Source organism: Trichosurus vulpecula, chromosome 3 (genome assembly GCF_011100635.1).
Source record: "Trichosurus vulpecula isolate mTriVul1 chromosome 3, mTriVul1.pri, whole genome shotgun sequence".
Lineage (NCBI taxonomy): Eukaryota > Metazoa > Chordata > Mammalia > Diprotodontia > Phalangeridae > Trichosurus > Trichosurus vulpecula.
In genome coordinates, this window is record NC_050575.1 from 203,906,212 (window position 1) to 203,933,869 (window position 27,658).

Below are 27,658 nucleotides of genomic sequence, written 5' to 3' on the forward strand. Positions count from 1 at the left end.
TGTTGAAGTGTAAAATGGAGAATTTTGATCGTTTTAAATTAAATTTTTCTTCTCTAAATAAAGCCTATGCAGGCAAGAATAGAAGGAAGGCAGAAAATTGGGGGAAAACTTTCATAGACAATCTCTCAGATAGAAGATGACTAGGTTGGAATATTGCTGCAGTGTAGGAAATGATGAGTTGGCTGATTTAGAAAAACATGGAAAGACTTGGACTTACAAAGGAAGATGCTGTCCATCTTCAGAGAAACAGATGACAAGTAGAAACAAGCATGGTATCGTCTTAAATCTATGTGGATGACTGTATATGTGTATATATGTGTGTATACATATGTACATGTATATGTATATATACATACATATCTGTGTATGTACTCACTGAGCTTCATTGTAGCCTTCTGGGGGGGTGGATAAAGCAAAAAGTGAACAGCAGAGAACAAAAGAAAGCCTACAAGTAAGCAAAGAAAAGCTGCACAGCTTTGAAAACAGTGTGTAGTATTTATTAAATAGGTTTACTTGAAATGGAAATTTATTGCTTTATATTGAATCTTATGTTCTGTTGTGTACATGACAATGTTTTTTTTTTCTTGTTTTGTACTTAAGTTTAAAATAAATTTTTAAAAATGAAAACATTGGGGGTGGGGGAGTGCCTACTATGTGCCAGGTACCGTGCTCAATGGTTTACAAATATCTCATTTGATAGGGCACTGATAAGCCTGCCAGCACCCCTGAATGGAACCTGTTCTTAGGGCAGGCTGAGGATCATGATGTTCAAAGGGCCCCACACCCCAAGTTGTGGAGAAGGACCTAGTCAGAACATCAGCTGAGCAAGGAAGCAGCTGCACTCATGGTGAATTTCAATTTAACATTTATTGGGCACCTACTTGGTGCAGATCAGGTTCTGTTTGATGATGGTCACTAGACTTATGGAGCTCACTCTCTAGTAGGGTGTTGGGCATGGCAGGTAAGACACGACTATATACATACATACATACATGTCACAGGCTAAATGCATGAAAGAGGCAAAGGTGAGGTCTGAGGTGGGATCAAGGGCTTTGAAGATGAATAGAAATTCAATAGGCAAAGAGAAAAAGGGTAGCATTCCAAGCCTAGGGATCAACATGCGCAAAAATGAAGAATTGAGCCTGACTTCCCCCATCCCCTCCCCCACCCTCTGAGCTGGGCCATGAGACCCAGCTGTAGAGACAAAAGACTCCCTGGGCTCAGGTTCTTCATTTGTATAATGCTTTTAATTGATTCAAGTTTTCACAGAAAGGGTTTGCTTCATTTGCCAGGACTGGAAGGCTCCTCCACTGTGTGATCCCTCCAGCAGCCCAGACCAGAATTTTCCATCTTTTGGTTTTGTTATTCAGAATGAGAATGCCGGGGTCCCAGAGCCAGTGAGTCCTCTGAACATTTCAGCAGTCTGCCTCGTAGACCCTCGGGTCTCCACCTGACCTGGGGCCCAGGCTTGGCCCTGGCAGCTGGGCACAGGGCCCAAAGGACACTCATCTCAGGCAGCCCTTCCAACCTGGAGCCCCCGCATCCATCCATCCATCCATCCATTAGCCATCTATTAATAATAAAAATGCTGTAGTGAACAACTGCATTCATGTAAATGATTCCATTTGATGCTCACAACTGAGGGGAAGGTGCATTTCAAAGTGCTTTGAACAGTTAGTTTGAAGACCTGACTTTCAGTATGGGCTCCCACACCAGCCATGTGAACATGGGCAAGTGGCTTCCTCATGTTGAGCTTCAGTTTCCTTCTCTGTAAAGTGGGAATAAGGTACATACTACCTAGATTACAGCATAGAGTACTCCAGGAGTGTGAACCCTAAGGAAGATTGGAGAAGGCACCTCCCACTTCTTTGCAAGATAGGGTAGGAAACAGTGCATCCAATGGCACACTGTTTCAGTGACGTGGTCAGTTCTGCTGAATTGTTTTTTAAAATTATTGGTCATGAGGGATAGTGCTCTGGGAGGGGTCAAGGACAGATTGGAAAGTGCAGGTGATATTAAAAAAATGAATAAAAATTTATTTTTAAAAATGTGAGTAGAAGCACTCCTGTTAGCCCTACTTCACGAATGGGTAAACTGGGCAACGTCAACAAGTTAGCTGCAGAGCCAGGACGCAAACAAAGATCTCCAGTCCCCCCGTTACCCGCCCCCCCACCCTTTACCTTCTTAAGTGCAGCTAGGTGGCACAGCGGATTGAGCACTGGGTCTGGAGTCAGGAGGCCCTGAGTTCAAAGGTGACCTCAGACACTTATTAGCTGCATGGCCCTGGGCAAGTCACTTAACCGCTGTTTGAGTCAGTTTTCTCTTCTGTGAAATGGGTCAGTAGCAATAGCACTTACCTCCCAGGGTCGTTATGTGGATCAAATGAAATCATGATTGTAAAGTGCCTAGCACAGTGCTAAGTAATAAGTAAGTACGATATAAATGTTAGCTATTATTATTATTGTTATTTCAGGTTTGAGTCTCCTTCCGTACCTAGAATATAGTTAAATATTGTGGATCAACTGCATCCAAAAATCTGACAACCTTGCCCAAAATCCCTACAAGGCATTCAGGCTAAGGCAGTTTTTTCCAATGATGACTCCTTTCTTTCCCACTTTCAGTTTGGGGACAAGGAATCCCCCGTTAGACTGTGACCTCAAGAGTAAGGACCCTTTTACCTTTCCTTGTATCCTCAGCACTTTGCACAGTGCCTGGCACATAGCAGGTTTATTGACAACCCCATTAAAGCCCTTCTTGGGCCTCCCTTGTGATCCATTAATAGAGGAGTGACCTTTTAATATGGGAGTTCTTAACCTGGGATCCATGAACTAACTCATTTAAAAAAATATTTTGATAACTGTGTTTCAATATCACTAGTTTTCTTTATAATCTTTTGTATTTTATGTATTTAAAAATCTTCTGAGAAGGGGTCAGCAGGCTCCACCAGACTGCCACAGGGCTGGGCTCCATGACAAAGGCTGTTAAAAAGCCTTGTTAATAGGTCCTCCAGCTCTACCTCTGCACCCCCTGGAACATGCGTCCTAAGACCGTGGCTGAAAGGGCTTTAATCGGTCTCCAGAGACCAGATAAAGTAAATGAGTTTTCAGGTAAATGAGTTTTCAGGTAACAGAGGAACTGATACCTTAAGGAAGAGAAACCAGAAAGGCCCAGCCAGCTTTCCCATCAGTCCATAGCTCTACACAAGATAGATTGTATGGTTTCAAGGACAGGGAAATTCTCATTTTATAAAATAGAAGTAATTCATTCACTGACCTCTTCCCAGGTCAGACACATGGAAAATTGTGTCTAGTTCTGAGTGCCATATTTTAGACAAGACATTAAGAATCTGATGGAGGGCTACCAAGATTGTGAAAGGACTGGACACCAGTGCCTATAGGATTGCTTAAGGAAACTGGAAATGTCAGGCTGAAGACATAAGATGAGGACACGATCTGCATCTTCAAGTATCTGGAGGATTGTCATGAGAAGATATCTATTTAGCCCCAGAGGAAAGAACAAGGACCAGTGGAGGGAATTTACAGGGAGGGAGTTTTCGGCTCAGTGGAAGGAATAACTTTCTAACAAGTAAAAATAGTCTTGCAATGATAGCTCCCTGTCATTTGAGATAATTCATGCAGAAAATGGAAGACTGCCTGCCAGAAATTCTGTAGAGGGAATCCATGGGCATAGTGGGCAATTTAACCATTGTAGATGGGCCTTGGGTCTGTGTTAGTCATCCTGTTTCTTGTGCTAATGGTAGTGTGGAGTGACGCATTGGGCTGGAGTTTGGGTGGGTGGGAGGAAAGAGAAATGAGACCAAGCATATGGGAATGGAGACAGAGTAAGGAACAGAGATGAGGCGGGGAAGAGAAGACCAGAGACGAGCTTGAGTGTGGCAAAGTACAAGTGGAAGGAGAGGGCTGGAGGCCTGGGGCTTTGGGGTAGATGTGTCAGGGCTCAATGGTGTTTGTAGTTAAAATCATCTGATGTATGTTCTAGCACTTAATAATTACACAATACTTTACAAATTATCTCCTTTTGATACTCTGGAAAGTTCTGAGGGGTAGGTTTCAAAGGAGGTAATTAAAGCTCAGTGAGGGCATTGACTTGCCCAAAATCACACAACTAGTATCAGGCTTGGGCCCAGCTATCCCATCTCCCAGTCCCAGGCTCCTTTCTCTACCACACACTGACTGATGACCCCATTTCCAGCTTGGGGACTAAGCACAAAGAAGCTGTTTTATTCAGACTTAAGGGCAGTTACAGATGGTGCCTGGCCCTTGGAATTACCCATAGGAGGGCAGAAGCAAAAGCAGGAGGAGGCCTGGCTAAAGAACCTCGAGTTCAGACCAGGAAGGCAGGCAACAGCTGGACCCCACTTACTTACCAAGCAATAACACTGACTTGAAAATGGCCAAGGTCAGGGCATCCCTAAAATTATCTAAGGATAGGATTATAGGAACAGAGCTGAAAGTGATCCTAGCACACACCAAAGGTTGAGTGGCCTTTTTAGACACCGTCTCGTCCAACCCTTTCCTTTTACACATATGGAATTGAGGCATGGAAAAGCAAAGTGAGTTCCCAAAGTGACACAGGTAATACATTGCAAAGTCGGGATTCAAACCCCGGTGTTCACCTTTCAAATCCAATGTCTTCTCCATTCCTCCATGAAGCTTCTCATTTTGATGCCACAGCTGCTATAATCTGGAGCCAGGGTGATCTGAGCTCTGAAACTGGGCAGGGTCTGATTGGTCTGGCACCCCCAGTGCTGTCCCAAAAGAGAGAGGGCAGCAGCTCACTGGGAGTGACCGAGCCTTATCCAGGAGCTCAAGGGCAGGTCTGAGTGAGTGTGAGAGTGGGCAGGGAAGGATACGTGCAAGTGTGAAGCTCGGCCAAGAGGACAATGACAATGGTAAGAGACACAGGGCCTAGCTTTAGAAGGGCTGACTCAGCTCAACCCAGGAATCGGGCGGGATGGGGGGGCGGATGCTTCAGGTCATGAGGACACCCAGGGAGTGAGGACAAGGGAGTCCTAGACAGAACCACACCAAGGATGAAAATGAAAAGCCTAGAATCCTGCCCCTGTGGGACCCACAGGGCTTGAAGTTCTGGCAGAATTTCAGAGCTGGGAGGACCTCAGAAGCCAAACCTAAGACCACAGTCCAACCCATACCTAAGAAGGAATCCCCACTCCCACTTGACCAAGTAGCTCTTCCACTCATTTTGGAAGCCCTCCAAAGAGGGAGGTTAGAGGTTAGGAAGTTCTGCCTTCAAACAAAGTTTGCCTCTTTTGCAAGTGGCACCCGCTGCCCCTAGTTCTGCCCTGTAGGACCAAACAGAACAAGACCATTCGTTTTCCAGATGACAGGCCTTCAAACACCAAAGTCAGGGATCCTCTGCCTCCCCAGGTCTTTTCAGTATCACCAGTTCCTTCAATATATAATTAACAGAAGGCCATTCACCATCCTAGCTGCCATCCTCTGGATGCTCTTGGGATCAAAGCAAAGCAGCACTGCCCCAGGATGGTCCCATGAAACCTGATGCTTTCAGGCTCAGAAATGAAGACAACCTTCCCACACTCTACCTAGCTCTATTGGGTTTTCCACTGCAGGGTTCAGCCCATAAAATGTCTCCTTTATACTTGCCTGTCCTTTTTGGATACCATGGTGGGAGCTACTCTGAAAAACAGTTGGAGGCCTCTATGGACTTCTACAAAAAAGGGGGCGTTCATGCAACCTTGGTACCATTGAGGCAGGATCCCAGCCCTTCCTGCTCTGATTCTAGGCTTGACACTTTGCCCGCAAATGTCCCTTAGGTGATGAAGGATATGACCCCTTCCCACTCCAGGCCTCCAAGACCACTTGGGAAGGGATATCTCCGTGCTCTCAGCCAGGTGGGTGTGAGCAGCTGGGGGGCAGCGGGGTAGAAAAGACACATCCGTGTGTTTTGATAGACTTTTAACAGACTTGAGAAGGCAGCTGGGAAAAAGCAGCAAGAACAATGAAACTGTAACCGTAAGACCTGGGATTCAAATCCTGGTTCTGCTGTTTGCCAGGACAAATCATTTAACCCCTCAGGGCCCCAGTCTCCTCTGGTCTCTAAGGTCCCTTCCAAACTCTAAATTCTTTGATCTACAATCTATGGCATAGAGACCACATCTGACGCTTGGGGCCTGGGCTCTGGGAAGTTCCCCTCCCGAGATGTCTCATTTGAAGCCTGAGATGCCCCATCTTCAGTGCTAGAGGGGTCCACAGAGAGGCTGGGCTCTCGCTGGTCACTGTTCCGCACAGCAGCCTCCAGGGCTTTTTGGCGTCGGTAGAAGTGGGAGAATTTATTGAAGATGATGGTGATAGGAAGGGCCACCACCAGGATGCCACCCAGGATGCAGCCCGAGGCAGCTAGCTTGCCCGCCACAGTCACAGGCACCACATCCCCGTAGCCCACAGTCGTCATGCTCACCGTGCCCCACCACCAGCAGGCTGGGATTGTGTCAAAGCCCACATCTTCTTCCTTCTCCGCTGTATAGGCCACACCAGAGAATACGGACACTCCCACAGCCAGGTACAGCAGCAGGATGCCCACCTCCCGGTAGCTATGCTGGAAGAGAAAGCAAAGGTATTGAACCCTCTCTCTCCTATAACCTGCTTTTCTCCAGAGCCCCCAGCATCACCAGTGGCATGCTGGGTAACCTCACACCCATTCCATTTCCTCTCTAGGCCTCAATTATACAGCCTGTAAAATAAAAAGAATTTTAACTGAATAATCTCTAAATTCTCTTCTAACTCCTTCAACATTCTCTATCCTAATGTCCTAGCTCTGACCTCAGGTCCTTCCTTGGTCCTCACCTCCCTTTACAAAGAGAAAATAAGAACGGAAGTCTTTCTGGGGTTCAGTTAGACCCCCTGAGGTCAAAACTAGACCTTCTTCTGCCTTGGAGGAAGTAATCGACACCTGTGACTAAAGGCTGGCACCTCGATCAATATTTTTCTCTCCTCTTTGGAGCCATCAGTGTCTGCCTGTCCTGGCCCTCTGCCTTGCAGGAAGCAGACAGTGCAGAGGGAGGGCCCAGGGCCTGAGAAACACTTCTCTGAAAAGGTGCAGAGCACAGGACCTCTGGCTAGCAGGTCTTCATAATTTTCACAATTCCCAGGGAATTTTTTCTGCTCCCAGGGCCCCCACCCTCCTGCTTAGAGGCATCACAGGGACCAGGCTCAGGTCTGTCACTGGATAGCTGTGTGGCTTTGAGCAAACCTCCTAATCTGTGGACCTCAGTTCCTCTTTTGTAAGCTGAGGAGACCGAACTGAAGTGACCTTAGGGTCCCTTTTTCCCCCATATTGAGTCTACCAAATACTTGTTAAATACCTATGTGCAAGTGATGGTTGCTAAAGGAAACAAACAAAAAAAAACACAGCTACTCCTCACCTCAAGGAGTTTACAATCTAATAGAAGGAATAAAACTGTACACAAATAAGTATGATTAGGGCAAAAGGGGGCAGGATTTGGATAAAGTGTTGAATAAATACACAGAGATCACTTTCAGATAAGGGGAAAGAGCTTTGGCTTCATGGAGGGTCATAGGTTTATAGGTTTAGAGCTAAATGGAAACTTAGAAGGTCAGTAGTTTTAATTATTTTATTTTTCATTTCATTTTGGTTTTATTTTGAATTCAGCAAATACCAAAATAGAGCAAGCATTTCCATATACATTATAGAACAAGAAAGGCTGTACACGAAACTGTGAATTTCTGTTATGGAAAGCTTGCTTTTCTTCTAAAGTATGCATTAAATACAACATGAAGCTTCCACGGATGTCCTGTTTGTCGGTGACTCCTTTGGCCCTCCTTCTGTTTTCTGCTCTAAGGGATGGGAAGAAACCTTGTACTTATCTCCTTTCTCTCCTCCAGATAAAACCTCCTCTGTGTAGAGGGTGTAGAAAGATAATAGTGCCAGGTTCTAGGCCCAAAGGTGCAGCAAGAGGTCACATGGAATGTCCAGTTAGTACACAGAAGACTATGAGATCCAAAAGGGAATCAAGGTTAGAAACATCACATGCTGAGAAATGTAGACCTGAAATTTCTCAAGGTGCCCTCAGGAAGGCACGACGAAAAAGAACCGGCAGCTAGATGGCGCAGTGGATAGAGTACTGGGCTTGACAGGAAGACTCACCTTCTGAGTTCAAATCCGGCCTCAGACGCTTACTAGCTGGGTGACCCTGTTTGCCTCAGTTTTCCTCATCTGGAAGATAAGCTGGAGAAGGAAATGGCAAACCACTCCAGCATCTTTGCCAAGAAAACCCCAAATGGGGTCACAAAAAGTCAGACACCACTGAAACAACTGAACAAAACTAAACAACTCTGTGATCTAACGCCATTTCACAGGTTCACAAAGTGCTTCTTCACAATCATTCTGAAGTCAGTAGTGTATTGTTATCTCTATCACTATGCACAGTATGAACTTACTAGCCCCAAACCTTAACATGTCATCTCCCACCTCTATGCATTTGCATAGGCTAGACCCCCATGCTTGGAATGCATTCTCTTTACCTCTACTTCTCAACATCCTTATCTTCCTTCAAGGTCAACTCTAAGGGACTACCTCCAAGGAGAATCCTTCTGGGACTTTCCAAGAGTGATTTCTCCTCAGTACTCTATCCTGGCCCAAATTACTTTGTACCTACTTGTCTACGTACCATGTCACATCCTTAAAATAGAATGGAAGCTTCTTGAGGGTGGGGACTTTCATTTTTCTCTTTGATATCCTTGGCACCTAGCTCTCACCCTAATCCTTAATAAATGTTTATCGAATAGAATGTCAGAAATGAAAAGGACCCTAGATCTTCGACCCTCATCCATTTTATGGGGAAAGACCCTGAGTCATCATGATATAGCAGAAATTGCACAGATTTGGAATCCAAGGCCTTGAGCTCTCAGAGGCAAGCCAGGTGGTACAGTAGAGAGAGCACTGGGCCCTGGGGTCAGGAAGACCCAAGTTCAACCACGGCCTCAACTTCCTAGCTGTTTGACCCTGGACAAATCACTTAAACGCTTCCTGCCTCAACAGTAAAATGGGGGGAATAACAGCACCTACCTCCCAGAGTTGTTCTATCAGGTGAAAAAACATCTAGAGAGCACTTAGCACAGTGCCTGGCACATAGTAGTTCCTTCCTTCCTTCCATTTATACCGCTTATTCTGTGTGTAAACTAGCCTTCCCCCCTCTTTTGACCTTGGTTACTTCATCTGCAGAATGAGATTGGCCTAGCTGATCTTTAGGGTTCCTTCTGGCTCTAAATCTATGCTCCTCCAAAGTCCGGAGAAGTTCATTGATGGGTACAAGGTCACAGGGCAAGGTATGCTGCATCCCAGCAGCTCTTCAGCTACTTAGTGGAAGCTGTTCCAAACTCCCACTGAGGGGAGGGGTGGCAGTACCTTTACACAGTACTGTTTGTTGTCTCCCCCATTAGATTGTGAGCTTCTTGAGGGTGGCGACTGTCTTCTGCCTTTTTTTTTTGTATCCCCAGTGCTCAGCACAGTGCCGGGCACATAATAGGTGCTTTAAAAATGCTTAGTGACCGGCAGTCCCTGTCCCCTTTTCCCTTGTACTTTCCTTCCCAAACCTCCAACTCCAGCCTCAGATTCCTAGTCCTTCCTCCTCCCTCTCCTCCTCATCAAAGCCCAGTTATGTATTAAAGGAGAAGGAGAAAAGGGAGGTGGGGTATCTGCTACTTCATCAGGATGTACTGATAAAAGTTCTCTGTTTAGAGTGGGGAAAGCTAAGTTCACAACCTGGCTCTGACAATTAATTAGCTGTGTATCTATGGACAAGTTACTTTAACTTTAGGGCCTCAGTTTCCTCATCTGTAAAAGGGGATCATATTCTTGTACTATCTTTACAAGGTTCTTATGAAGGAAACACTTTGTCAACCTCACACCTTAGAAAAATGTGAGCTCTCATTACAGCTCTGTGTAGTAGGGAGGGAGATCGATGGGTTTATCATTGGAGGATAATGGACAAGGATCCCAACACTACTAATTACTAGCTGCATTAGGCTCAGCAAGCCACTGTCTATTTCTGGACGTGTTTCATCCTCCTCACCCTCAGGGAGGGTGGGCTAGATGATGATTCCATCGGGCCCTTGGCAGTCAGATCTCCAGGTATGCTGACCCAGAAGCCCTAACCAACTTCACTTCTTGCTGGTGTTAAACAAAATGGTCCAATCTCCTTCATCGCAGGACTCCTTGAGGGTAAGAGCCCTGCTGAACTGGTGTTTTCACATGGCTTAGCAAACCTTTACCTCTTCCTCTCCTAATCCTTGTGAAAATCCCATTTCCCTATTACCACTGTTCTTCCATCCCCATCCATCTTAGCCCTCTCCATCCTGAGTTTTCCCATTTTCCTCCACCTTCCAGTTTGCTCTTTAGATCTCCTGTTCTGTTGTTAAATTTCTTTCATCTTCAGTCTCTTCCTCTCACACACTATCCACCTTTAAATCACGGGAACCTGACCTTCCCCGCAAAGACACTGCATCCCTGGCCATTCTCCAGTATTGAACGTACCTTCTCTCATGCTCCCAATGAAATGAGCAAATAGGAGAAATGGGCATATTCTAGGCAGTGAGGATAGCGTGCCTGGCCTGAGCTCAGATCTGGCCTCAGACAAGTAGCAGCTGCATGATCCTCGACAAGCCACTTAACCACTACCTGCCTCAGTTTCCTTATCCGTAAAATGGGGATAATAACAGCACCTACCTCCTACAGTGGTAATGAGGATCAAATGAGAACAATTATAAATGTTTAACACAGTGTCTGGCACATAGGAAGCACTATAGAAATGCTCAATATGATTACTCCTTGTTCTTAAGTGCCCCTTCCAGACCTATCTATTGCTATCACACAGCAACCTCTCCTCATTTGAGATCCAATGGTCTATAGCATGAATTCCAAATCCTTGTTGCAATTATCCAAGTAAGCCCCAGTAGCTCTCCTTCCTTTTTCAAGGAGCTCAGTACTTGGCTCAAAGTCTTCTCCACCCCCTACCCTTGTCCTTACTCTTGGGACTTCCAAATATACTATCATATCCCCTCAAACATCCTGGCCACACATTTCATCAATTTTCTCAATTCCTATGACCAACTCCTTCATTCTACCTCATCCACACATAAAAAATGGTCATTCCTCTCACCATCACCACCTAGCTGCCCTGTTTTTTCCAATGATGACTCCTTTCCCACTTTCAGTTTGGGGACAAGGAATCCCCCATTAGACTGTGAGCTCAAGAGTAAGGACCCTTTTACCTTTCCTTGTATCCTCAGCACTTTGCACGGTGGCTGGCACATAGCAGGTTTATTGACAACCCCATTAAAGCCCTTCTTGGGCCTCCCTTGTGATCCATTAATAGAGGAGTGACCTTTTAATATGGGAGTTCTTAACCTGGGATCCATGAACTAACTCATTTAAAAAAATATTTTGATAACTGTGTTTCAATATCACTAGTTTTCTTTATAATCTTTTGTATTTTATGTATTTAAAAATCTTCTGAGAAGGGGTCAGCAGGCTCCACCAGACTGCCACAGGGCTGGGCTCCATGACAAAGGCTGTTAAAAAGCCTTGTTAATAGGTCCTTCAGCTCTGCCTCTGCACCCCCTGGAACATGCGTCCTAAAACTGTGATAGGCTGTCTCATGATCTTGAACTCTGAAATTCTTCTCTTTAACCATAACCTCATCCTTCCATCTTTCCCTTTGTCTGACTTCTCCCAAGCCTCTTCTTCCTTCTCCCTGTGTTATCCACTCACCTCCCTTCCCAGGCCATCACTTTTGCTCTGGCCTCACAGTCTAAACGCTTTAATTAATAAACTATCTACTATGCCCTTGGATGCCTTGTCCTTCCATACTGCTCATGCCTCACTGAAGCTCTGCCCTAGGTTACCCATACCATTTGCCTTTTCTGCTGAACACCAATGGAGAAAGTCATAAAACCAAGCTGCCTGGGACCACTGCAGACTTATGTGACATAAAAGCACCTGGGCCTTCACTTTCCTCCTCTCTCCTTTCCCTCCCTCTCTCCACCATTAACTATCACACTCTCTATAACGTTTCATGCAAACTTTCCCCCTTCCTCTGAACAAAAGCCTGTACTTCCTACTTTACTAAGGAAATAAGAGTCCATACCTACCCTCTTCCCCTACAGCACACCTGAAAAGCCCTCTGTATCATCTCTCATTTTCTCTTCCTTTTCTTTGATCTCTGATGGAGAAGTCACCCTTCTCCTTGCCAAGGCAGACACCTCTACTTAGGCCTTTTATTCTATCCCCTCCCATCTGCTCCAGAAGTTTATTCTTTCTTTCATCCCTTTTCTCTCTCATTTTCAATCTCTTCTTTCACAGTGCCTGTCACATGGCAGATGTTTAATAAATGCTTCTTTCCATTCCCTATTTCTTTCCTTCCCTGCGGCTTGGAAAAGTGACCCAGTTTTCTCCTTCCTTTAAAAAATCTTCACTTGACCCCACTATCTCCTCAAGCTATCATTATGTTCACTCTCCCTAAAACAAAACAACAACAACAACAAAAAACAGGGCAGCTAGGTGGTACAGTGGATAGAGTCTGGAGCCTGGAAGACCCAAGTTCAAATCTGTCCTCAGACACTTGCTGGCTGTGTGACCCTGGGCAAGTCACTTAACCCTATTTGCCTAGTTTCCTCATTTGTAAAATGAGCTGGAGTATCTCTAGTATGTTTGCCAAAAACAAAACAAAACAAAACAAAAACACAAATGGGGTCATGAAGAATCAGACATGACTGAAACAACTGAAGAACAACAACAAAAAAACCAAGAGTCAGGGACTGAACCTCTGATTTCATTGGCATAGGGAATCCCCAGATGAGGAAACTCACTTTACTAATGCAGGCAAGTGACTTTTCTGCAACTTAGTCTTGGCAAATTTCACAGAACACTGAGAGATAAGGTGACTTGCTTGACCCTGCACGGCTAGTATATGGCAGACATGGGACTTGAACCCAACATCTTGGCTTCAAGGTCCTCTCTAATAGATCTAGAATCCTAGAAAAAGGCACCTCTGTTCACTACCTCCACTCACTTCACCAACTCCCAACAATCTGGATTCTGACCCCTCTCTCCAACCAAATAAAACTGCTCTCTTTGAGGTTACCAGTGGCCTCTGAATTCTTAAATGGGATAGTCTTTTCTCAGACTAATAGGCAGCTTTCCCCCCTCCATCTCCTCTTCCAGAATACTCTCCTGGTTTTTTGGTCTGACTGCTCCTTCTCATTAGGATCATTATGCATTTCCTACCTCCTACCCAGGGGGGTCCCCAAAGCCTTTTTTTCTCTTTTCTTTCTATCTTCTCTGTGATCTGAACCAATCCCATGGATTCTATTCTCATCATTAAGCAGATGACCCTCAAATCCATATATCCAACCCTGTTTTCACTATGCTCCCTGGCCCAACATCACCAACTTCCTGCTGGGCATCTCCACTTGGATGTGCCATTGGCATCTCGAGTTCACCATGTCTGTAAGGGAACACTCTTTCCTCTGCTACTGTGGCACCACCATCCTTGCAAGTTCCTTCAAGGCTCAGATGCTGTTTGCAACAGGATGTCTTTCTTGGCCCCCCTAAACTGTCAGTGCTCTCTCCTTCCTTATTATCCTCTCCTTAATTACCCTTGGATATACCCCAGTGTAGGGCAGCTAGGTGGTGAAGTGGATAGAGTGCCAGGCATGGAGGCCAGAAGACCTGAATTCAGATCTAGCCTCAGACACTTAGTAGCTGTGGGACCCTGGGCAAATCATTTAACCCCGTTTGCCTCAGTTTCCTCATCTGTAAAAGAGCTGGCGAAGAAAATGACAAACCACTCCTGTATCTTTGCCAAGAAAACCCCTAAAGGGGTACAAGTCAGACACATCGAAAACGACTAAACAATATACTCCAATATAAAGTAAGCTCTTTTAGAGCAGGGACTATTTGCATTTTTTGTCTCCTCATCTAGTGGCTACAGAGCCAGCCCTGAAGCCTTGGGTTCAAGTCCTACCTCTGTTACATGCTAGCTGTGTATCCCTAGGCAAGTCAAAGTAATGTCTCAGTGCTCCAAGCAACTCCTAATTACAGAGGTTACTGACCTGCTTTGGTGGAGTCAGTTTCCTCACCTCGGAGTTCCCCATCTCAGTGAAATCATAGGTCCAGTACCTTTCTTTAGCACAATGCCTTGTGTGTAGTAGAAAGAAATTCAACTTTGTTGAAATAAATTCCTAAGGTTCCTTCCAGTGCTAAATCCTATTATGTCAACACATTAAGGCCCATCTGTGTTATTTATCCCACACCTGATACAACTCATTCATTTATGGGACTTCAAAAGTGAGGTGTCACAGGCTTTGCCTTTGATCACATGTAGCTAGTGTCAAGGCTGAAGGCTGACTCCAAGTCCACGCCTATTCAGCACCCCGGGCTGCCTCTAGCTAATTATAACATTAATATTACCTTGAGTGTGGCCCCCAGCGATCGAAGCCCGGTGGAGTGGCGGGCCAGTTTGAGCACCCGGAAGATGCGCATGAGCCTGAAGACCTGCACCACCTTGCCCAGACTGCCCAGCTTCGAGGACCGGCCCAGCATGACACTCACAAGCAGCGTGAGGTAGAAGGGGAGCACGGAGACAATGTCGATGAGGTTGAGAGGATGCCGGAAGAAGCGGGGCAGGCTCGGGGCCAGCATCAGGCGGGAGGCCACTTCGAAGCTAAACCAGGCGATGCAGAAGTATTCGAGTCGCAACAAGAGCGGGTGGGCCACGGCCACGTCCTCGTCCTTTTCCTGGTACTCCGGCAGGCTGTGGATGCACATGGCCGCGATGGAGACGAGCACGACGCCGATGGAGACGCAGCTGAAGAGCTTGCTCGGCAGGGAGTAGCCAGGGTTCTCCATGGTCAGCCAGAGGCGCTTACGCAGCTGGCCGCAGCGCACCGCGCGGTAGCGCTGCAGGTCCTGGTTGAAGTCGGAGATCTCGTCGGGGGACGTGTCCACGCTGCTCACGTCGCTCTCCTCGTCCCAACTACGCCGGTGGCGCTCGAGGCGCCGCTCGTGGTAACGGCCGCTGCAGCAGGCGGCCAGGAAGCAGTCGCCTAGCCCCCAGTACTCGGCCTCCTGGCCAAAGGCGAAGACGCACAGCTCCTCCAGCACGTGCAGCCGCCCGGTGCGGTAGAAGTGCAGCAGGCACAGGAAGAAGCCCGGGTGCCGGTCAAAGTAGAACTCTCGCTTGCTGGGGTCGTAGTCGTCGCACAGCTGACGGGCCTGCTCCTCCGATGCAGCGGCCTGCAGGCGGCCCAGCCGCGTGTCGGGGAACTGAGCCAGCGCCCGCGGGCTTAGCCGGCGCCGCACGCCGCCCACATTCACGTTGAGCGCCCCGCCGGGGAGCCCTGGCCTCCAGAGGCCTCCGGGAGATTCGCTGACCATGGTGGCCCCTGAACGTACTGCCGCGTGCGCCTGGAGTCGGAGGAAAGAGAAAGAAAGCCTGAGTCTGGGGAAGAAAACGTTCCAGGACGCAGCCGCGCTCCCAACACTCCCCACCCGAGGGGCTTTTCTCCACCCCCACCTCCCATACAGAGCCTTCCATGGGCAAGTTGGCCCCCACTTCCTACATCCTTGCTTGGGATTATAGGAGCTAGTACTGAACAGGACCTTCAAGGTTGTCTTGTTCGACTCTTTCAAAGTTTTACAGATGGGAAAACTGAGTCCCGGAGAGGTTTGCCCAAGGTTAGATAACTGGTGTCAGAGCCGTGATTAGAGCTCTTCCCTTAATGGGAAGCTGCCGGTTGGAGGAAAGCTGGGCGCCCGCGGCAAAGGAGATCTGGAGGCCAGGGCGTCCATCACTCTTCCCTCACCCTAGAAATCAAATTCCAAGGGCTTTCCCCAGAAGTCGGGGCTACTGGAAGAGGGAAAGGAGTTTCTGAGCCGAAAGGAACTGAAGCCCCAGGGAGTCAAACTTCGCACTGCAGCTCTGGCCACCGCCCCCTTCCAGGCGCTCCACCTGTGCCGTCGGGGATTTTTTTTATAACCGCACAGGCGCTGTGTGGCCCCAAGACCTTGGGCCGTATCTCCCCTGCACCCTTGAACCCCATGGGATGAGGCGACTTAGCCTGGGGCAAGCCACCTCCCTGAGTGCTGCCCCAGTTGCTGAAGCCGGCACCCCTTACCGCTGTCCAAACCGGAGCACGCGCCTCACAGCCTCGCCCTTGACATTGGGAACTTCCCCAGAGCAGCGTGCAGTGCCCTCTCCTTTGACTGGTTCCAAGATGCTTAAACCGGACCCTGACCTCCCTGTTTACTGTATGCTCTCGGCGAGGTGAGGGCACCCTGACTTTGCAAAGGGGAGATGGGATGCCGGGTGCCTCCTTGTGCGTTCTGGCTGGGGCTGCTTCAGCCTTTTCCCTGGGTTGAGCCGAGCTCGAGCCCCGCCTCCCCAAGCCGGGAAGCCAAGCTCGCCTTCTTAATGGACTCTTCGGCCGCTGCGTAAACCGCGCCCCCCACGCCCCCCCCCCCCAACCGGGCAGCAAGGAGGGAAAGGGGGAGTGGGAGGGGAAGGGCAGCCCGCGCCGGGGCCGCATCGATCGCTGCTGGTTAAGAAGCTGCGGGGGAAGGAAGAGATGACAGGAGGAAGGCAGGCGGCTTCTATTTCTGATTTGGCCGGGGCTGAAAGGAGTCCTGGCTTCAGGAGGATGCTCACTTTGACCAACACCTCCTGCCCAATGTCTGTGACTGGGAAATCCGACGGTCAGGGACCCCCTTAGATCCAGGATGCAAAATTCAGGGCAATTTACCCATGATGAAGATCCTCGGCCAGGGGCTAGAAAATCTGGCCAAGGCTCCCTCCTGACGTGGGTGAGGCATCAGGCAGACCCAGAACACACTCTGTACCCTCCATAGGAGAATAATAGCTCACTTCTATAGCTTGTTACAATTTACAAAGCACTTTCCTTGTAACAGCCCTAGGAGGTAAGTAGTCCAAGTATTTTTATCCCCATTTTACAGATAACAGGAAACAGGCTTACAGAGGGGAAATGGCTTTGTCAGGGTCACAAGGCTAGTAAATAGAGAACAGCCTCCCAAACCCCAAGTCCAGGGCTCTATCCACTACAGTATGGCTAGCTTTCCAGGGACCCTTCCCAATTTTTACCCTCCCAAGCTAAGCATAGCTTGGATTTCGTCCTTTGAAAACCTCCTGTTCATATCCTTTGACCATTTTATCCATTAGGGAATGACCGCTTGTTCTTACAAATTCGAATCAGTTCCATATATAATCTTGGATATGAAACCTTTAGCAGAGAAACTTGCTACAAAGATTTACACACACTCTCCCACCCACCCAGTTTGCTGTTCTAATTATAACTTCATTGGTTTTTTTGGTGTGCAGAAACTCAAGTTTTATATAATAGAATTTGTATGTTTTGCCTTCTTTGATCCTCTCCCTTGTTTAGTCATGAATTCTTCCCCCTTTCTTAGATCCAGAAGGTAGTTTCTTCCTCCTTTTTATGATTTGTTTATAATGTCACCTTTTAGTTCTAAGCCATGAATCTATTTGAAGGGAAACCTGAGAAAGAATGATTTGGACTGTGGCAGTCCACAGTTAGAGCTCAAAGAACATTGTCTAGGTTATAAAAAAAGAGAGAAATTTATTCAATTCAATTAACACTTAGTATGCACCTTTTCTATACAAGACACTGGGTTGTGCACCGGAGATAAGAAAATAGTCTCTTCCTTCTAGGAGCTTATATTCTTCCAGGGAGTGCAGCATACGCATTGAAGTAAATACAAGGTATTTTAAAGGGGAAGGAAGTAACCCCTGGGGTGATTGGGAGAAAGCAAAGGATTCTAAAAATTGGAGGCGAGCCCGTGCAAAGTTGTGGAGGGAGAAAATAGAATGTGGAGTTCAGGGAACAGCAAATCAGCTTATTTGGCTGGAATGTACAGTTCGTGAAGGGGAGCAATGGGAAATGAGTTTGGAAAGGTAGGCTAGGGCCACATTGTGGAAGGCTTTGGATCCAATGCTGAGTAATTCCTATTTTATCTTAAAGGCAACAGAACCACAAAGATTTTCAAGCAGGGGTGTGACATTGTTTGACCTGTATCTTGGGAATGTCAGTTTGGCAGCTAAGAAGACCAATTAGGAAGGTATTGCAACCTCCACCCTGGATTACTCCCAACTTCTCTCCAATTCGTGTGCTTCTAAGTAGGGCGGAAGGAAGTTGCAACACTGTGCCTACTGGGTACATTATAAATGCATACAATCCAACTTCAATGGAGCCCTCATTGCAGCAAAGCCATCCTGGTATTCCTTCCTCATTGTTTATCTGTGTCGTTCTTGACAAAAGCTTGTCCAAACCTCTTCTCTCTTCAAACTCTCCACCTTCATCCCTCTCTTCACCTCCTACTTTACAGAGAAAAATGAAGCTGTTCAATGTGAACTGCTTCTTCTCTTCATCTCAAAACCCCTTAACCCTATTCCCAACTCTCTTCCTTTCTCTGACAATGAGATGACACCCCCCCCATGTGTACCCTTGATTTCACCCTCTCCTATCTTTTTCAGCAGACTAACTTTAGCTGTCCCTTCTTACTAATCTTCTGTCTTTCCCAATTTGCTGTTTCTTTCCCTAAGGCTTTCAAATATATCCAAATATTCCCAGTCTTTTAAAAAGAAAACCTTAACTAGACCTTACCACAACCCATCATATTAGATCTCTCCTCCCTTTCTGAGCCAAACTAGAAAAAAAAAAGCTGTCTGCCTTCTCTACCTCTATTTCTCCTTTCCTCAAGCCTTGATAGTCTGACTTCATACCTCATCACTCAACTGATACAGCTCTCTCTAAAGTTTCCAATGTTCTTTTAATTGCCAGATCTGATGGTCTCTTTACAATACTCACTCTTCTTGACATATCTGTTTCATTGAATGTTATTGACCACCCTGTTCTCATAGGTTCCATTCTCTGGGCTGTCATGACACTAGTCTCTGCTGGTTCTCCTCCTGCCTGTCTACCTGCACCTCATTTTCCCTTGCCAGTTCATCATGCAGATTAAGCTCTCCTAATCAGCCGAGTGGCACAGTGGACAGAGCATTGGGCCTAGAGTCAGGAAGACCCAACTTCAACTCTGGCCTCCAATACTTACTAGCTGGGTGACCTTGGGTAAATCATTTAAGCTCTGTTTGTTTCCATTTCCTCAATTGTAAAATGGGAATAATGAGGATCAAATGAGATAATATTTATAAAATGCCCTAACACAGTTCCTGGCATGCAGTAGGTACTCAAAAAATGCCTGTTTTCTTCTTCCCTTCTTTCTTTCCTTCCTAAATGTGAGTATTTCCCAAGCCTCTGCCTAGGTCCCCTATTCTGTTTTTGCATTCTCTCTCAGTGCCCTCATCAGTTCCCATAGGATTAATTAGCACCTCTGTGCAGATGACTCATAAACCTATATATCCAGCCTGCCTTTTCCTATATTTAATCTCGTGTCACCAATTGCCCATTGGCTATTTCAAGCTAGATAACCTAGAGACAAACTCAAACTCAACGTGTCCAAAACTGAACTTATTATCTTTCCTCCCCAAATTCTCCCCTCTTTGAAATGTCCTTGTTTCTATTACGGGCAGCACCCATTTCCCCAGTCTCAAGGGTTCATTGCCTTGTTATTCTCCTTGACCTCTCATTTTCCCTCATCTCCCATATCCAATTAGTTGTCAATTAGTTTCTTCTTCCACATTCTCTTGAGTCTGACCCCTTCTTGAGTGACACAGCTACCACCTTAGATGAGACTCTCATCACTTTTTGCCTAGTATGGCTTCCTGATTGCCTCAGGTTTTTCTCCACTCCAGTCTTTCTTCTACACTGCTGGCAAAGTGATTTTCCATAAGGGCAGATTGCACCTTGTCACTCCCTTCATCTATAAACTTCAGTGGCTCCTATTGCATCTGGAATCAAATATAAACTCTTCAATTGAGCTTTTAAAGCCCTTCACAACTGTCCTAACCCATCTTCCCAGCCTCATTGTACGTTATTTCCCGTCTTGCATTTTTCAGTTCATCCAGATTGTCTTTCTCAGTATCTCCCATTGGACACAACATCTCCCACTTCCATACCTTTGCACATGTCTGGAATTTGCCGCCTCCTGGCCCCCATCTCACGGAGACCTCTCTTCCTTTAAGACCACCTTCTCCATGAGACTTTCCTACACCCCTCAACTGCTAATGCCATTCCTCTCAAACCATCCTGTGGTTAACTATTTTGTATTTATCCTCCTTGCATATATCTTGCACATATTTTTTGTATGTCCTTGTCTCTTGGGTTAAAATGTCAGCTCCTTGTGAGTAGACATTGTTTTATGTATTGTGTTTGTGTATTGCATTGTTGGTGTCCCAACACCTATTTTGATGCCTGGTACATGGTGGTAAGCATATAATAAATTTGTGTTAATAAATATTTGCTGACTGGTTGAACTTGGACTGGGATGAAGGCTGTGTAGGTAGAGAGAAGGAGTTATGGGAGAAATATGAAGGTAGATTTAATGAGACTAGGCAATTGACTGGGGAAGGGGAAGGCCAGAGCATATCATGTCAGAGCTGGAAGGGACCTTAGAACATGTTAGATCTGGGAGAGACCTTAGATCATAGAACCTGTCAGAGGTGTTTTTGAAACTGGATAACTGGAGGGGTGGTGGTACCCTCAGAAGAAATAGGGAAGTCTGAAGAATGTGTGAGTTTAGGGTAAGGATAATGAATTCTAGTTTGGACCTGTTGAGTTTGAGCTGCCATGAATGTTTGGGTACAGCAGTTGGGCAGGCAGCTGACAAAACAGACCAGGAGTTAAGCAATGAAATTAGGGCTGAATATAGAGACTCAGGCAACTGGATGGCATAGTGAATAAGAGCCTAGAGTTGGAGTTAGGGAAACCTGGGTTCAAGTCCTGCCTCAGATGCTAGCTGTGTGACTGTGGGCAAGTCATTTACCTCAGTTTCTTCATCTGTAAAAATGGGGATAGTAATGACAGCTACCTCTTGAGACTATGAGGATTACATGAGATAACATGTAAAGTGCTTTACAAACCTCAGAGTGCCACATAAACTATTATCATTATTATTATTATTATTATTAATCTGTATAGCAATGATAACTGAACCTCAGAGAGTGGATGATCTCACTGAAAGAGGATGTAGAGAGAAGAGGGCCCAGGATAGGACTCTGGAGACACCCACTGCTAGTGATTCGAACAAGGGAGACTGAAGGGAAGGCAGTCCAAAGGGAGAACCAACAGCATCTTGGAAACTAGGGGAAGAGAATATCTAGGAAGGAGGCAGTTAACAGCATCCAAAGCTGCCTGGAGGTCAATAAGGATGAGAACTGAGAAAAGCCCATGAGATTTAGCACTTAAAAAGACCCTGTCAACCTTGGAGAGGGCAGTTTCAGCCTAGTGATGGGGCTGGGAACTAGATTGAAAGTGGTTGAGAAGTGAGTGGGAGGTGAGGAAGTGGAGGCTGTGAGCATAGATATCTTTTTTCTTGGAATTGGGTAGGAGTGATATAGGAAGACAGCTGGAGAGGAAGGCAAAGTCAAGTGAAGGTTTTGTGAGGATAGGAGAGACCTGGCCGTGTTTGTAGGCATCAAAGGAGAAGCCAGGAGATAGAGATGCGGAAAGAGAGAGAGAGAGAGAGAGAGAGAGAGAGAGAGGGAGGGAGAGAGAGGCTGACTGAATGAAGGAGCGAGCTCAAAGGATATGAGAGGAGATAGGATCAAGGGCCCAAATGGTGGAGGCTGGGGAGGGTTGGCCTGTGCAAGGACACTACCTCTTTGACAGAACCTGGAGCATTAGAAGAGAGACCAGGCCTGCCCTGTCCATCACCCCTCCATACACAGTGGAAGAATATTCCTGAGTACCCACCCTCAGCTTTAGGACCCACAGTCTACTGGTGAATGACCATGGTACAGACACCTAGGATACTGTCTGTGAAGGGTAGCTTATGAACAGTCTGGAAAATGACAAAAGAAAGGCTCTCCAACACTGCCTTCACAGATTGGTAACAAAGTCAGGGGTAAAATCCTTACCTCCTGACTTAAGTCCTCTTTTCAAGACTGCTAAGAAGCAGCAGGGCATCTACCAGAGGGAGAAAGAGAGAGAGAGAGAGAGAGAGCTCCAGTCTTGAAGCCAGGAAGAACCAGGTTCAAGTGCTGTTTCTTATGCTTTAGGCAACTCTCTAAATGATACAGAAGTTGCAATATTAAGTTGCAAAGAAGATTGCATCTAATATCAGTAAAGAATCAAATAGAAATTCACCAGAGAGTTTCCTGCACTAATGAAATCACAGGTGTAGTCCCTATCCTTTCCGAGATTGTTAGAGCTGGGAGAACTTCTGGGAGCCAAGATGGCAGAGTAAATAGTAAACTGCTGCAACTCTCCCATACTCACCTCCAAACAACCATAAAATAGAGCCCCAAAACAAATCCTGGAACAGCAGAACCAGCAAAAAGATGGGGTCAAACAATCTTTTAGCCCAAGAAACTTAGAGGATCCACAAGAAAGGTCCATCTCACTTGGGTGAAAAGGGAATGCAGCCCAGGAAGCTTCCCACTGAGACAGCAGCAAGCCCTAACTCAACAAATCAGTGGGAGATCCTGAGCCCGGTGTGGTAGAACAGGCAAATGCTTCACCCTCCATGTGGGAACTCCCACATGCCTTAGCAGAGCCTAGGGAACCAGAAGACTCCAGCTCCAAAAGCTACTGGGAACTTCAGCATGGCTCCTGGCAAACAGTCAACTTCCACTGGCCAGACCTCCACATGCTTTAGCACAGCCTGGGCCAAACAGGTAGATGCCAACTATATGGGTGCCTAAGCAAACAGTGGCTGCCAGCCCACACTGTCCTGCCCTGCCATGCTTCAGCATAGCCCCAGGTAAACAGGCAGCCTCCAGAGGCCAGACCTCCACGTGCTCCAGCACAGCCCAAGCCAAATGGGTAGATGCCAACTGTACGGGTTTGTAAGCAAACAGGCAGCTGCCAGCCAACACCATCCCACCATGCTTCAGCATAACTCAGGGCAAACAGGCAACTTCCAGAGGCCTGACTGCAAGTGCTTCAGTGTAACCACTGGGAAACACAGAAACACCCCAATGCACCCCAGCACACACCAGACACCACCACTAGGACCCCAGCTCAGCACCAGGTAAGCTGCCAGACCCCTACAGCCTCCAGCAACACTAACCAACCCCCATCCTACCCAAAGCATAGCACCAGATGTGAGGGTCCCTGTGGGCCTCATCAGGGCAACATCAGTGCAGCGCCAAGTAAACAGTCAGGGTCTGCAGCTACCAGCACAAGCATTCGGAGACAGTGCACTTTCTACCCTGGGAGCAGAGCTCAAATATAAAAGAAAGAAAAAAGGCCAAAAAATAAAAAAGATGAGTAGAAAACAGCAATATAAAAAAGAACCTGATCATAGAAAGTCATTACGGTGACCGGGAAGACCAAGATACAAACTCAGAAAAAGACAACGATGTCAAAACACCTACAGGCAAAACCGCAAAGAAAAACGGGAAGTGGTCTCAAGCCCAGAAAGATCTCATGGAAGAGCTCAAAAAGGAGCTTAAAAATCATATAACAGAGCTAGAAGAAAAATTGGGAAAAGCAATGAGAGTGATACAAGAGAATTATGGGGAAAAAAAGTCAACAGCCTGGAAAACTGCTTAAAAAGTAGAATTGGCCAAATGGAAAAGGAGATACAAAAATCTACTGAAGAAAATAGCTCCTTAAAGAGTACAACTGGCCAAATGGAACAGAAAGTACAAAAGCTAATCAAGGAAAACAACACCCTAAAGGCTAGAATTGAGCAAGTGGAAGCTGATGACTCTATGAGACATCACGAATCAATCAAACAAATTCAAAAGAATGAAAAAATAGAAGAAAATGTCAAAATACATCATGGGAAAAACAGCTGATCTGGAAAATAGATCCAGGAGAGGCAATATCAGAATCATTGGACTACCTGAAAGCCATAATCAAAAGGAGAACTTGGACAGCATCTTTCAAGAAATAACCAAAGAAAACTGCCCTGATGTCCTGGAACCAGAAGGCAAAATAGGCATTGAAAGAATACACCAATCACCTCAGGAAAGAGATACCAAAATAAAAACTCCAAGGAATATTACGGTCAAATTTCAGAACTATCAGGTCAAGGAAAAAATACTACAAGTGGCCAGAAAGTAGCAATTCAAATATCAGGGAGTCACAATCAGGATCACACAGGACTCGGCAGCTACAGCATTAAAGGATTGGAGACCATGGAACATGATATTCTGGAGGGCAAAGGATCTAGGGCTGCAACCAAGAATCACTCACCTGGCAAAATTAGGCATAAGACATCAAGATAAAAAAATGGTCATTCAATGAAATAGAAGGATTTCAAGCCTTGAAAAGGAGAAGGCCAGAATTAAACCAAAAATTTGACCTCCAGTATCAAAACCCAAGAGAAGCATGAACAGGTAAAAAGGGAAAAGAAAACATAAGAGATTCAGTAGAGCCAAACTGTTTACATCACTACACAGGAAAACAATATTGGTAACTCTTAAAAATCATGTCACTAACAGTACATGTGAAAGGAATATACATAGACAAATGGTATGGATATACAATGAATTTGAGAGAATGACATAAAAAAATTAAAGGATGAGAAAGCGGAGTACAAAGTATACAGAAGGAAGGAGAATGGGGGTAAATTATCTCACATGAAGAGGTGAGAAAGACCTGTTACAGTGGAGGGAAAGATGGGAGGGTGGGCTAGGTCTAGGTACTAGGTCTGTACCCCAAAAGGTCATAAAAAAGGGGAAAGGACCTGCATGTGCAAAAATATTTATAGCAGCCCTATTCATGGTGGAAAAATATTAGAAATTGAGGGGATATCCATCAATTGGGGAATGGCTAAATAAGCTGTGGTATATGAATGTAATGTAATACTATTGTACAATAAGAAATGATGAACAGGCAGATCTCAGAAAAAACTTGGAAAGACTCATATGAACTGATGCAAAGCAAAATGAGCAGAACCAGGAAAACGTTGTACATAATATTAGCAACATTGTGTAATGATCAGCTATGATTGACTCAGCTCTTCTCAGCAATATGATGATCCAAGAGAAGTACAAAGGACTCATGAAGAAAAAATGCTATCTACATCCAGAAAAAGAACTAATGGACTCAGCAGATAGAAGCATGTTTTTTTCACTTACTTTATTCTTTCTCATGGTTTTATTTCCTTTTGATCTATTTCTTCTCCCACAACTGTGATGAATATGGAAATATGTTTTACATGATAGCACATGTATAAACTATATCAAACTGCTTACCATCTTCAGAAGAGGGGAGAGGAGGGAGGGAGAAAAATTTGGAACTCAAAATCTTGTAAAAATGAATGCTAAAAATTTTTCTTAATATGTAATGGGGGAAAATAAAATGCTATTTAAATTTAAAAAAAGAATTTAAAATTAGAAAGAAAAAACTCTAAGATTGTTAGAACAATCTGGAAAGGACCTGAGAACATAAGTCATAGAATGTTAGAGCTGGGAGAGAACTTAGGACTCAATCCAATTTAAAATCCAGTCATTCATTAAATGCTTACTATATGCAAAGTAGCAAGACATATTGGATAAACATCTGCCTTTGAAATGCAGTAGACCTGATTTAAAAATCAGCCTTTGATACAGGTATGTGACCTTGGACAAGTCTCAGTGCCCTAGATTCTTCCTGAATTAAGGCCTAGTACTCTAGGTGCCACCTAGCTGCCCCTACTAGCTCTGTTACCCTGGATGAACTACTTAACTTGAAAATCTTCTAGACAGCTCTCGAAAAGGTGCTGACCTGCACTACTAGAGTGAATTTCCTTATCTGGGAGTTCCCTCTATCAGTGAGATCACAGGTTCCGGAGTTGGGAGCTGCTAGGGTGGGGTTAGGGGGAGAGGGGTGGAAAGAAATCAATGCAGAATAATTGAGTTGCTATTTTGCAATGGAGAGAGAGTTTTCTACAATGAGGGTTCCCCACACCAATGGAATCACAGGTCTAGACTCTCTCCCCACTCCCAAAACATGCAGTAGCATTGGGCTAGATTTTCAGTGCAGGAAGGGAACTTAGAAATCTTTTAAACCTCACTTGATTGATGGGGAGGTCAGGGAAGGAGAGGTGATTTGCTCAGAGTCACCAAGTGAGTTATCGGCTGAATCCTCACAGGTCACAGGAGATTGGTGTCAGGGCCTGGTCTCCTAGTTTGCATAGAACCACGGTCACTCCTCAGAGAGCTCTGGGAGTCTACAAGATACTAGCCCCAAGGCCTTCAGGGAAGGAGGGACAGAGCTGAGAACTAGACACCACCCTGAGAGGTAGCAGTGGGAAGAGGGAACCAAATGGAGCAGCTGGCCATCAGAAAAGAGGAGGACATGTCTTGGCTGCTGAGTCATGACTGGCATTTGCAGACAGTGGCTGACACAGGGAGCCCAGAAGAGAGATGAGTCAATTGAGGTGAGAGACTAGGGGTGGGAGGCGGGATGGTGGAGAAGGATGCAGGACCCAATGATTCACTGGCCTTAGCAGTGTAGACAAGGCTATCAAGACTCTTGGCTCTTCTGGCCTGGTCCATCCTAGCCCCGGGATGTGCCATGTCCTTATAAGAAGCCCAGTCCCCAGGACAAGCATAACTGGTATGTCCCCTCTGACTCTTCCAGTTCTGCCGGGAGAACCTTCTGCTTCCAGCATCACGCTTGGAGTCACGAGATCCTAGACTCAATGTTGAAAGGGACCTGAGAGACCATGGAGTCCAACCCATTCATTTAACGGATAAGGCAACTGAGGCCCAGAGGACTCAAGGGACTCACTCAGGGTCACATAGCTAGAAAATGTTTGAAGCGGGATTCTAACTTATCTTTTACACAGACGCAATTTATTTTTTCTTTTTTTGTTTATTGATGGTTTGCTTTTATATTACAAATATTTGTAGATTAACCCCTCCCCTTCTGTGAGAGGTCTCTTGTAACAATAAGAGAACAATTCTAGCCTTCAAGAACAAACTATGTCCGCATCCCTGAGCAGGATTTAACTGTTCAATGCTTCAGCCTATCTATCTGTATATCTGTCTATCTATCTATCTATCTATCTATCTATCTGTCTGTCTCTGTCTCTCTGTCTATCATCTATATCTGTCTATCATCTCTATCTTTCTTTTTCTTTTCCTATCTGTCCATCTATCTTTCTCTCTCTCTTTCTATCTATCCATCTATACCTGTATATTTATATGTATAGATAAATAGAGAGATAGATATGTGTGTATATGTGTATTATATACATGTATGTATATATACACACGCACACACATATGGACACAAATATGGATGGATGTGTGTATGCATATAGGTATATATTATAATTTAATATCATATACGCTATTATATGTATTTTACATATATATGTGTGTGTGTGTGTGTGTGTGTGTGTGTGTGTCCTAGGGGCATGGTTAGTCCTCTGTATATCTTAGGCATTTAACCAGTTTTTAACTGAATTAGTTGGAGCGTGTCTTGGCCTAATGTGGAGGGAGCCTTGATTTGTGGAGGCCTGGTTAGTGGGAGAGATTCTTGGACCT

General features: G+C 45.7%; 1 protein-coding gene across 1 annotated transcript; it reads right to left on the bottom strand.

Annotated features, from left to right (window-relative positions):
- Positions 1 to 6,138: 6,138 nt before the first annotated feature.
- On the bottom strand, positions 6,139 to 16,328 carry KCNS1 (potassium voltage-gated channel modifier subfamily S member 1). Its single transcript, XM_036752466.1, has 3 exons — positions 16,197 to 16,328; positions 14,491 to 15,486; positions 6,139 to 6,597 (listed from the first exon to the last, which is right to left on the bottom strand). Exons 2-3 carry the CDS (start codon positions 15,454 to 15,456, stop codon positions 6,139 to 6,141), a joined length of 1,425 nt encoding a protein of 474 aa, XP_036608361.1. The 5' UTR covers positions 15,457 to 15,486; positions 16,197 to 16,328.
- Positions 16,329 to 27,658: the final 11,330 nt, after the last annotated feature.

What these genes read in the sequence shown, in the direction of transcription:
- KCNS1 (XM_036752466.1), bottom strand. Translation starts at nt 15,456, where the DNA reads ATGGTCAGCGAATCTCCCGGAGGCCTCTGGAGGCCAGGGCTCCCCGGC. An exon ending in CGCTGGGGGCCACACTCAAG is followed by an intron (nt 6,598 to 14,490) that starts GTAATATTAATG and finishes TTTCTCTTCCAG; the next exon opens with CATAGCTACCGGGAGGTGGG.